The sequence below is a fragment of the Berghia stephanieae genome, chromosome 10 (assembly GCF_034508935.2).
Source record: "Berghia stephanieae isolate SIO BIC M18660-M18661 chromosome 10, UCSD_Bste_1.3, whole genome shotgun sequence".
Classification (NCBI taxonomy): Eukaryota; Metazoa; Mollusca; class Gastropoda; order Nudibranchia; family Aeolidiidae; genus Berghia; species Berghia stephanieae.
In genome coordinates, this window is record NC_088369.1 from 41,877,930 (window position 1) to 41,889,517 (window position 11,588).

Genomic DNA, 11,588 nt, shown 5'->3' on the forward strand with positions numbered 1-11,588 from the left:
GGCGTTCGTATGGGGGAGATCTCGGTCTGTGACGAGATCACGTCCTGGGCGAGACTCGGCGAGACTCAATGGCATAGGGTGGCGTCCCTAGAGACGAGTTTCTCGACGGGCTCAATTAACAGCCTAGATCTTCTTAATTAAATTGATTAAGTCTTTGGATCTCTCCACCCCTCCCCAGAGTCACTTGTTAAAAAAAAGACAACTCGCAGACAAGCTGTAGTATCGTTTGTAATTGGGAGTACGAAAAGAAAATACTGGCTTTAAGATACGATGGGGCAGGGCAGGAGGCAAGCAACGCCAGTGGGCGAGCGAGCGATAGACGGGGAGGAGGGGAGATTTCACGTCAAATGAAAAATGCGAAATGTTTTTTGGTGAAAGGAAGAATTCTGGGGTGTCATGGGTATGTAATTAGATGCCGTCAAATTGATTTGAAAATATTGTTGTCTTCATCTTCTCTCTATAGATCCCTCTTGTGCGGCTATGTGGTCTTGTGGTATGACACTCGCTTTCGGATCGGAAGGTCCTGGGTTCGAGCCTCGCGTTCGGCGCATAGTTGAGTCCTTGGAAAAGGCTCTTTACTCATATTCTCTCACCGTACTCAAGTGTCAAATGAGTACCTGGCTGTTAACAGCGTTGTCTTTGTCCGAAAAATTGTAACATCGCCTAACAGGCGTCATGTCCCGCCCTACATGTTAAATGTTGCTGTTGACCAGGGACCCCTTGTAAAGCGCTTTGAGCACATTTAGTGGATATTGCGGTATATAAAGCTCAATTTTTAAAAAAAAAATTTGTATTCGATAACTCTTCATGATTCGCGCTAGTTTCGCATAGTTATTAATAAACATTAAGATAGACAAACCCCGACAAATTATAGTCCCTCATATATTGCCCATTTTTCTTCTTATTTTGACAAAGGAACGTAAAGTAAAATGTTCTTTTAAATATCCCTTGCTTTATTCATCCCCAAACGATTTTTATTCTTTAGGATATTCTCGAGAAAAAAAAACCGAGATAATACAAGCGTCGAGAGGCCTTCAGAAAACTTCTACATCCCAAGTATTCTTGCTCTAGTAGGGGGTTTGGGAGGGGAAAACTTTGTTAATAATGTTCTAGTAGGGGGTTTGGGGGGGGGGGGGGACTTAAAAGCGTCAGTTTCAGTGCAGTGCCGCAAAATATAGAAATACTGCCGTACTCAGAGGAAAAAGCCCATTTTTAAAAAAATTGGCCAGAAAACTCGTCATTCAAATATCGATCGATTTAAATGTCCCTCATCTTGGCAACAACAAAAAAAAAACTCTCAAACCTGGGACTTCAATTATGTTTTCAGTCGAGGCTTGAAGCACCCAATAGCATGAGCAATTCCGGTAAAGACCTAAAAAGAATTCCATATTGGTGGCGACCAAAGTAAGACGTGAAGTGGTCGAGTGGTTAAGGCATTGTATTGTTATCCAGAAGGTCCCGGTTCGAGCCCCGCTTCAGGCACTTTCGTTTGTTTTTTTTTTTCCTTATTAACCCCCAAATTTGTTCACTTGGACAACATGGCTGATTCCTGTTGACATCAAGACATCCTCTTTGATGGATTATCTATATATGTATTCCTTCATGGAATGCCTTGGCGACGGTATTTTATGATGCCGTAGCGGAAGGGCGTATTTAAAAAAAAAAAAGAAGTGAAATGCATGTTCCGAGAATTTTGTTTTAGACATTCTTCTTAATAAAATTAATAATCCTAAAAACTTATATAGCGCTATAACTCCGAGACACCAGACCCCAAGCGCTTAAATTACAAATTACTTTGGCTGAAACATACTCATTCACACACAAGCACACACACACACACACACACACACATATATATATATATATATATATATACACACACATAACACACGACACAAAACAGAGACCTATCTTGCTTCTCATACCATCTACTAAAGACGAAACAGATATGTTTTAAGCGAACGTTTAAGATTAGACAAAGTGGTGTATTTGTCAGGAGCGGAGAGCAGAGGTGGTTTGTACTCTGATATCAATGACATGAAGTGTAGTTATTTGCTTAGTGGGAAAAACGGGAGAACCCGACAGCGCTGCGGAGCTCAAACTCTGGTCATCAGTGTTTAAGTTCATTGACTTATTCACAGGGCTACCTGGTGATGATGATGATGATGATGATGATGATGAGGAGGAGGAGGAGGAGGAGGAGGAGGGGGATGAGGAAGATGCTGATGGAGGAGGATAATAAGGAGGAAGAGGCAGAGGCGAATGTGGAAGAGATATTTGAAAATGATGACGAGTGAGAAGAAGAAGAAGAAGAAGAAGAAGAAGAAGAAGAAGAAGAATGAGGAGGAGGAGGAGGAGGAGGAGGAGGCGGAGGAAAAGGAGGAGGATAATGAGGAGGTGGTGACTGTGGAAGAAATGTTTGAAAAGGAGGACGAGTGAGAAGAAGAAAACGAAGAAGAAGAGGAAGAAGAAAAAGAAGAATACGAAGAGGAGGAGGTGGAGGAGGAGAAGGAGGAGGAGGAGGAGGAGGAGCAACATTTGCTTTTTCTTTAAAACGCCTACCTTTTTGCATCTGACTCTCCTGTTTCCTGCATTTTGCACGTCTGTTTTGGAACCAGACCTAAGAAGAAAAAGATGAAGAAAAATTAAAATATAAAAAAAAATGTGTATCTCAATTATATTTTATGGGACATTGCCTCATGTTTACCTAAAATTACTGCTCAATTCTGACAAATAGATTTTGTATCAGTAACACCGTTTCGACTGACGATAAAAGGCGAAAAAAAGCATCATCAATTTTATATTTTTCAACAGGATATCTAATTTATTTTTTAAAGTCTTTTTCTGCTATGATGATAGAGTCTCAAATAACAGGAAAAGAAGAATTAAATTATCAGGTGAATAAAAATAAAATTGATCAGCCTTCCATTTTTTTAAAAATCAACGAAGTATCGAACCATGAATTCTCAAGTACACACCTGAGTACGATGAGGGAATGTGAGTAAAGTGCCTTTTCCAAGGACTCAACTATGAGCCGAGCGCGAGGCTCGAACTCAGGACCTTCCGATACGAAAGCGAGTGTCATACCACTAGACCACATAGCCGCTTCGGTGCTTTAATTCTGTAATAGGTCTTTAATTTTGGTGATTTCCCTCTTCTTCACGCTTTACGATAACCTAACGTTCTTTGACGTCAATGACGTTGACGATGGATATTAAAGAGTTCCTATTAATTTTGTCCTTGGCATTTTGAATGAGGATCTTGCCTCGCCTCAACTTTCGACAGAGTTTTCCGTGAAAAAAGAACTTGGGTTTATTTAGCTCAAGGTAGAAGTGGTTTTTATGGTTTTAATGTAATATTCAATTTCTTCAAATAAAAAAAAAAAAGAAATCTACCAAGCCATCTATATACTCTATCTACTTTTCCATCTATCTATCTATCTATCTATCTATCTATCTATCTATCTATCTATCTATCTATCTATCTATCTATCTATCTATCTATCTATCTCTCTATCTATCTGTCTAGTTTGCCTTGCCCACTTTTTGTCTCTCTCTCTCTCTCTCTCTCTCTCTCTCTCTCTCCCTCTCTCCCTCTCTCTCCTCTCCTCCTCTCTCTCCCCTCTCCTCCTCTCTCTCTCTCTCTCTCTCTCTCTCTCTCTCTCCCCCCCCCCCTCTATTTCTCTCTCTCCCTCTCCACTCTCCACTCCTATATTCCACAAATTTTTACCAAATCCTCATCTGTCTTCGTATTTCTCTAATCCGTACATCCCAACAAATACACCCCCCCCCCCCCCCCACCCCACCACCACCATCATTATTTATATCTTTCCCCCCCCCCCCCGCCCCATTCCCTAGTTCTTTCAAAGCTAACATTCAAATCTGGCTACCGAAGGGAGGTAATACTTATTTCATTATCTCCCAACGCCTGTCGCGCCGCGGGGAAGACTTGATCAAATTCCCACCAGTTTTCTTTTCCCGCCATTTTGTGGACACACCCATTTAGCTGGGCACACCGCAGTACCCAGTAATCGAATTGAACCATTTGGCGGGGTTGGGCGATGAATTGACCTCGACTGTATTCGATACACTTCTGCGCTTGCGAGTATTGATCTTTCATAATGAGATGAATTTTATACTCGACCAATTAGCACCGTGAAGGGTGTTGATTCGATTATCGAAGTGTAGTTGAAGGCTGGAGTGGTCCGACTTTAAGCTATGTTTTGTCTCGATATGAGTATCGAATTTATGGATAATCTTGTAGGAAAACCCAGTCGGATCAACACAGCACGATAGATTTCTTTGAGAAGAGCTTGACACATTGTTTTGTAATATTATAAGAATATTATTTTGGTTTATAGCTATATTTATTGATTTATTTACATATTTATATAGTATCCCGCCGCCACCACCACCACCAACACAACCACCGTCATCATCATCATCATCATCATCATCATCATCATCATCATCATCATCATCATCATCATCATCATCATCATCATCATCATCATCATCTCTATCACCATCCTCGTCATCATCAGCATTATTATTATTATATTTATTATTATTATTATTATTATTATTATTATTATTATTATTATTATTATTATTATTATTATTATTATTATTATTATTATTATTATTATCATTATATTATTTATTATTATTATTATTATTATTATTATTATTATTATTATTATTATTATTATTATTATTATTATTATTATTATTATATTATTATTATTATTATTATTATTATTATTATTATTATTATTATTATTATTATTATTATTATTATATTATTATTATTATTCAGCATCATCATCATCATTATTATTATTATTATTATATATTATTATTATATATTATATATATATATATATATATATCGATGCATGACGCTTGTAAATGGTTTTATAAGTTGTTTTTTTTTTTTGGACAGGGTTAATGCTGGTAACGGTCAGCTACTCATTTTTCCACTGAGTACAATGAGAGAAGCGAATAACGTAAGTTCGTGCAGCGGTTGATTACACGTCCGGAATTCCAAACAGCAAGAGTGAAAGAATCGTATCTTCCACCCCTCTCCCTAAATAGTAACACGTAATTATATCGAGTTTATAATAATAATTTGTGACGTCAGATTATCAAGCGTTAAATTTCACTAAAAATCAGATTCTTGAAAAAGAAGTATCTATCATTTAAATGTTTTTGAAGATGTCTTTTATTCAAAAGATGACGAAATAGGAATCGATTGAGGGGTATATAATAATAAATTATTTCTTATACTCTTGCGTTTTGGAATTCGAACTTTGACCACTACGCGCACTCGCAAGCCCGTGCAGCGGTTGGGATTACGTCCGGAATACGCTTCAACAGTCGTAACGTCACTTCCTTCGTAATGACGCATGGTAACTTAGTAACCGGCTCGAAACTATCACTCTCGGAACAATGGCGGACGCCCTTATGAAATATTTCTCCGACGAGCATAAAAGCGTATCCAAATGAGAAAAAAAACATTATAAATCTGATCATGTTTTGACGTTTACACATTCTGATCACAAGACATATGAAAAGTTCTAGCCAGCATGAAGAATATAAAGTGCAGATTTTCTTTGTTTAGAACCACGATGGCCGCCGTTTCTGGGCGACGTGACATCAGACTATTAAATCCAATTCCAAAAGAAGCGTATTTTATTCCATCCCTTTCAGAGGAAAACCCTATAATTTATTAGTATCTAAATACGGAATCGTTGATTAATGCTTTGACCGCGTTCAATAAAAATAAATTATTCAATGATTGCAGATTATTTTCGCACATTTTAACAGTGTGAAATAGATATTATGTTGTAAAAGACAGCTGGTTAGCAATTATAATTAATCTGTTGGTTCGCATGAATACAAATCCAACGTTTTTATTAATTTATTTATTTTGGGATCAAATTGTCATTCTAGCAGATGGTGAAGATACAAATTATGGTGAATTATATGCGCTAACACCATAAAAGTTGGTCACGATATATCTAATAATCTTACTTGGAGCGGTGGAATAAACGTATTCTTTCATTTCTTTGCATTTTTTACCGATTTTCTTCGTTTAGAACCACGAAAGTGCGGCTATGTGGTCTAGTGGTATGACATTCGCTTTCGGATCTGAAGGTCCTGGGTTCGAGCCTCGCGCTCGGCGCATAGTTGAGTCCTTGGAAAAGGCTCTTTACTCACATTCTCTCACCGTACTCAGACGTAAAATGAGTACCTGACCGTTAACAGCGTTGCTTTGTCCGAAAAATTGTAATATCGCCTAACAGGCGTCATGTCCCGTCCTACATGTTAAATGTTGCTGTTGACCAGGGACCCCTTGTAAAGCGCGTTGAGCACATTTAGTTGATATTACGCTATATAAAGCTCAATTATTAAACTTGTTATATTTTATCGTGTAATAACACACTCCCAAGCTCGTAGTGTTATTGGCCACGATAAAAATACTTCGTTTAATAAATAGAAAGAAATGATAGAATAATATATTCTACTCCTCTGTAGGACGGGACATGACGCCTGTTAGGTGATATTACAATTTTTGCGGACAGAGACAACGCTGTTAACGGCTAGGTACTCATTTTACACCCGAGTAAGGTGTGAAAATGTGAGTAAATATAGCCTTTTCCAAGGACTCAACTATGCGCCGAGCGAGACTCGAACCCAGGACCTTCTGATCCGAAAGCGAGTGTCATACCACAAGACCATATAACCGCACAATAAAACTGGTTTATTAAAATTAATTATTCTGATTATTGTTGACCCATCGCCTCCACCTGTCCTTGTATCAGGATTGACGTGCGCAGTTGGAAGCTGTGAAAAGCGATCGCAATTGGATTCAATAGTCTGATGTCACGTCGCCCAGCAACGGCGGCCATCGTGGTTTTACACGAAGAAAATCGGTACTTTTTATTCTTCATGCTGGCTAGAATTTTCCATATGTCTTGTGATCAGAATGTGTAAAAGTCAAAACATGATCAGATTTATGTTGTTTTCCCTCTGGATACGCTTTTATGCTTGTCAGAGAAATATTTCATAAAGGCGTCCGCCATTGTACCGATAGTTTAGAGCCAGTTACTAAGTTACCATGCGTCATTACGAGGGGAAGTGACGTTACGACTGTTGAAGCGTATTATTATACTCTTAATTTATCATTGTTCTTATGTACTTATTGTTATTACTATTATTATTATTTATTATTATTATTATATTATTATTATTATTATTATTATTATTATTATTATTATTATTATTATTTATTATTATTATTATTATTATTATAATTATTACTATTATTATCATCATCATCATCATCATCATTCTTTTGCTTGTTTTTTAAGCTATAAACGATAACTAAAAGAATGTTATCCCTTTATAATTATAATTGTTAGAATAATTTGTTCAGAGAGATGTTTTGACTATTTTGGCCAATGGCCTAAAATAAACATTTGAATTTGTTCTAATAAAAAATATATTGCGTTGGTTTGATATTAGTTCCATTGCAACAACAATGAGGCCATAACAATGTGGGTTGCCAGACCTGTTAATGAGTAGCATACATATTGGGGCGGGCCGGACAATGCAAACGAACGCCAAAGATGAATTAGGACATTGAACTCATCAGATCATTCATCTTGCTGAACAACGCCACTAACTACCAAATTATTATCTCATTCGTCTGTAAAATGTTTTCATTCATCCTGTTTTGTTGATAAAGGGGAAAACCCGAAACGTTCATTTTATTCATCATGTTTGTTGGTACAGGGAAAACCCGAAACGTCAATTTTATCTGTTTTCGTATATTAATTTGAAGTCTACATTCAATTTCACATTGTTATTTATAATTTGTGGAGGGGTAGAATAACTAAGTATATTGTGGTTACATTTTTCAAATGCATTTTAACTCTCTCCTTACCGACCATTTTCAGTATTTTCCCAAAATGGCCGACTTACCCAGCAGAAAAATGGATTTTTAAAACTCAAACAATCTCTCTACAAAAAAAAAAAAACTTTATGTTCTTATTAATTACACAAAGATCATTCTTCAAAGTTTGTGATGTACAAAATATATCTGAATAAGAAAAATTATATATTGTGTCGTAACAAATATGACGATTTTGATGTAGGTGGTAAGGAGAGGGTAAATATAAGTCCCAATGATACCACATGGATGAAGTCAAGTGTACTCATGATCAATAAATAGAATGATAAATAAAGAGACACATTAATATAATTATTAGGGTACGTATGATCTACGAATGTGAAAATAAAGAATCTTAACGGATCACGATACAACATTATGAATACAATGGCATTTCATCTCCAAATTGGAAAGCTGGGATATATTATTATATTATGAAGGATGCAAACTCGATACCACAAAAAAAAATATGATGATCATCTTTTCTTCTACCTCCCCCCCCCCCTTTTTTTACCACAAATTCAGCTCACTCCCCCTTTTCCTTTTCTTCAACACCCCCCCCCCCCCCCCAACCTCTCCCCGAAGAAGAAAAGTCCAATTGTTGAAGTCACGTGTCAGGGCGTGGAGAATCGTGATTGGTCGGGGCTGGCGGGCCCGATAACACCGCCTGTTTCCGCGGCTCAAAATGATGCATTGAAAAGAATGTTCTGGTGATTAAATTAGACCAATTGATTCGTGCAGAAGGGGGAAGGAAATAAAATAGACTCTTTTGGGTTGTGAGTGGTGTGTTGTTGTTGTTGTTGTTGTTGTTGTTGTTGTTGTGTGATTCCAAAATATCTCCTTCTAAATGATAGGGTCTTAATCTCTGCGTGAAAAAATAGCAAAGAATGGACTTAAGTGCGGGTTTATTATGAGTGGAGGGACTCAGTTGTCTCCCAAGTTGGACTCCCATAATATCCTTGAACAATGAATAACATTAATACACCTTTGGAAGGGCTTCGATAAGTTGAGTTGTTAGAGCCCTCGCTTTACGCACAAAGTAGGAGCCGGCAATTATCCCAAGTGCAGTCATAATAATAAATAAATTAATGAATTAATAAATTGAGCTTTATATAGCGCAATATCCATTAAATGTGCTCAAAGCGCTTTACTAGAGGTCCCTGGTCAACAGCAACATTTAACATGTAGGACGGGACATGACGCCTGTTAGGCGATATTACAATTTTTCGGACAAAGACAACGCTGTTAACGGCCAGGTACTCATTTTACACCTGAGTACGGTGAGAGAATGTGAGTAAAGAGCCTTTTCCAAGGACTCAACTATGCGCCGAGCGCGAGGCTCGAACCCAGGACCTACCGATCCGAAAGCGAGTGTCATACCACAAGACCACATAGAAGTCACATTAGAGCAAAACAAGTCAAAATTCTGAATTATTGATATTCATTCAGCACATAAAAATATGTTATTAATTCTCCTCAACCAAACATTCATACTCAACGCAAGTTTAAATTTCTGGCTATAAATAAATTCAATATTCAGCATGTTAATCATCCCGACATAATAGCGTTTTGAGATGATAGGTCACAAATACGAGTTTAACAGTTGAAACAATCTCTACTTTATATTATATCCACTTGGAACAAAAGCCTTCGGGAAGAGGGCAAATCAAACATCAAACACGAAATTTATTTGAATTTGAATCTTCAACCAGTTAACTGCCGCACTATGAAACGACACGTATTTAATTATTTGGCCAGAAAACTCCTCCTTCAACAATAAATAAATAAAATAAAATAAAATAAAATTCCCTTTATTCATCCTCAAGGGGGAATTTGTCTTTAGGCTCTTTTCCAATGGAAGACTGGAATAACCCAGGCATCAGCCGCAGTGCAGCCCCGCAAAGTGAGCTGAGGCTGGGTGACTTGGTCAAGGCCACAGAACGAGGCGGGTAGTCGAACTTGGTACCTTTTGAGTACGAAGCAAAGACCGTACCGCTGAGCCACGCTGCCCCGTGTTTAAACCGGCAGTTAAATTAAGCGGCTTAAAAGCAATGACAAGAATGATTTGTATAATATATCTATATATCAGTGCATGACAAAATCAGTCGGAAGGTGAAAATTTCATGAAGTTCTGGCATCCAGCAAATTTTAGCCAGTATGACGAATAAAAAGTACAGATTTTCTTTGTTTAGAACCACGATGGCCGCCTGTGCTGGGTGACGTGACATCAGACTATTGAATCCAATTTGTCCATTGTCTGTTATATATTGTCGAAAGTACTTAGAAAATAGAAAATCGCTTCATGTAAAGAATAGTAAGCAGCTACAACCATCCATCTAACACTACTATACAGATACCGGAGTAAAATCCGACTCCATGAGTCTTAAGGCTCTGAAGAACCATTTCCATTGTACAATAGTCTGTTTGATCGTAGCGATCGTAAAGTTATAGCCTGACACTCACCAAAAAATGACGTCAAAATGCTAGTCTTTTACCGCAAAAGAACACAAATCGTGAGTTCTATTCAATAGTTCAACCAATGAAATAACTTATTTCCATGAGCTCTACTAACGACAACTCACAAGACACTACACAAACCTTTAAAATGACGTCAAATTGCCAGTCCTAGAGGGTTCTAGTGTCAGGCTATATCGTTAACGATGGTTACCGTTTGATCCGGTGGAAAGTATTTTGCGATAGATAAGCGTCCTGTACAAACGGTAGCAAATGTTAAATGATACTGAAACGGATTAAACTATATGTGGGCTTTATTATTGTGCGGTTATGTGGTCTTGGCGGTATGACACTCGCTTTCGAATCGGAATGTCCTGGGCTCGAGCCTCGCGCTCGGCGCATAGTTGAGTCCTTGGAAAAGGCTCTACTCACATTCTCTCACCGTACTCAGTGTAAAATGAGTACCTGGCCGTTGACAGCATTGTCTCTGTCACACACAAAAATTGCAATATCACCTAACAGGCGTCATGTTTTCGTTCTACATGTTACGTGTTGCTGTTGGCCAAGTACCCTTTGTAAAGCGCATTGAGCACATTTAGTGGATATTGCGCTTTATAAAAGCTCATTTTAAAAAAAAAAATTTTTAAATATTTAATGCTACTGAAACCGGGTTAAACTCCGGCTCCATGAGCCTTATGACTCTGTGAGACTTCTGCAATTTATCCATTGTTCTTATTCATTCTCAGCGAGACATCCGGATGTCAACATCGATATGAGGGTTTATCCGTTGATGTATCCCGAGGGCAAGGCGTAACTCAATTATAGAAATGAATTGAGCAAGATTTTTGCTTGGGCTCGAAATGCAATCAATTCACACTAAACGATACTCGAAAAGGAAACAGGGCGGTGGGGAGAGACAAGGGCAGTGATGGTGTCAAATCATTGTCAGAGAAATATGTTACAATTTTCCTATAATGGGGAGAATAGCAAGGGACTTCACTCTTGTGGCAAAATCTAAATACTCTCAACCGAAAATTAGTCCCTTAACAGTTTTGTCTCAATACCCTCGTTCCCAAAGCGGTCGCCCGTTAATTCTTCTGAGACTTGTAACACGGTTGGTCATCTAGTGTGCACCCCGACACTCTTTAATGGATGCAAGCAAGGCGGTCACCCGTCCC

At 38.0% G+C, this 11,588-nt stretch overlaps 1 protein-coding gene across 2 annotated transcripts in view; it reads right to left on the reverse strand.

Annotated features, from left to right (window-relative positions):
* LOC144981154 (uncharacterized) overlaps positions 1-11,588 on the reverse strand; it is a 60,527-nt gene that overhangs the window by 25,309 nt on the left and 23,630 nt on the right. For both annotated transcript variants that reach the window (XM_078929305.1, XM_078929306.1), the window contains exon 4: positions 2,563-2,620. In XM_078929305.1, coding sequence (XP_078785431.1) covers positions 2,563-2,620 — 58 coding nt within the window. The remainder of the gene's footprint in view (positions 1-2,562; positions 2,621-11,588) is intronic.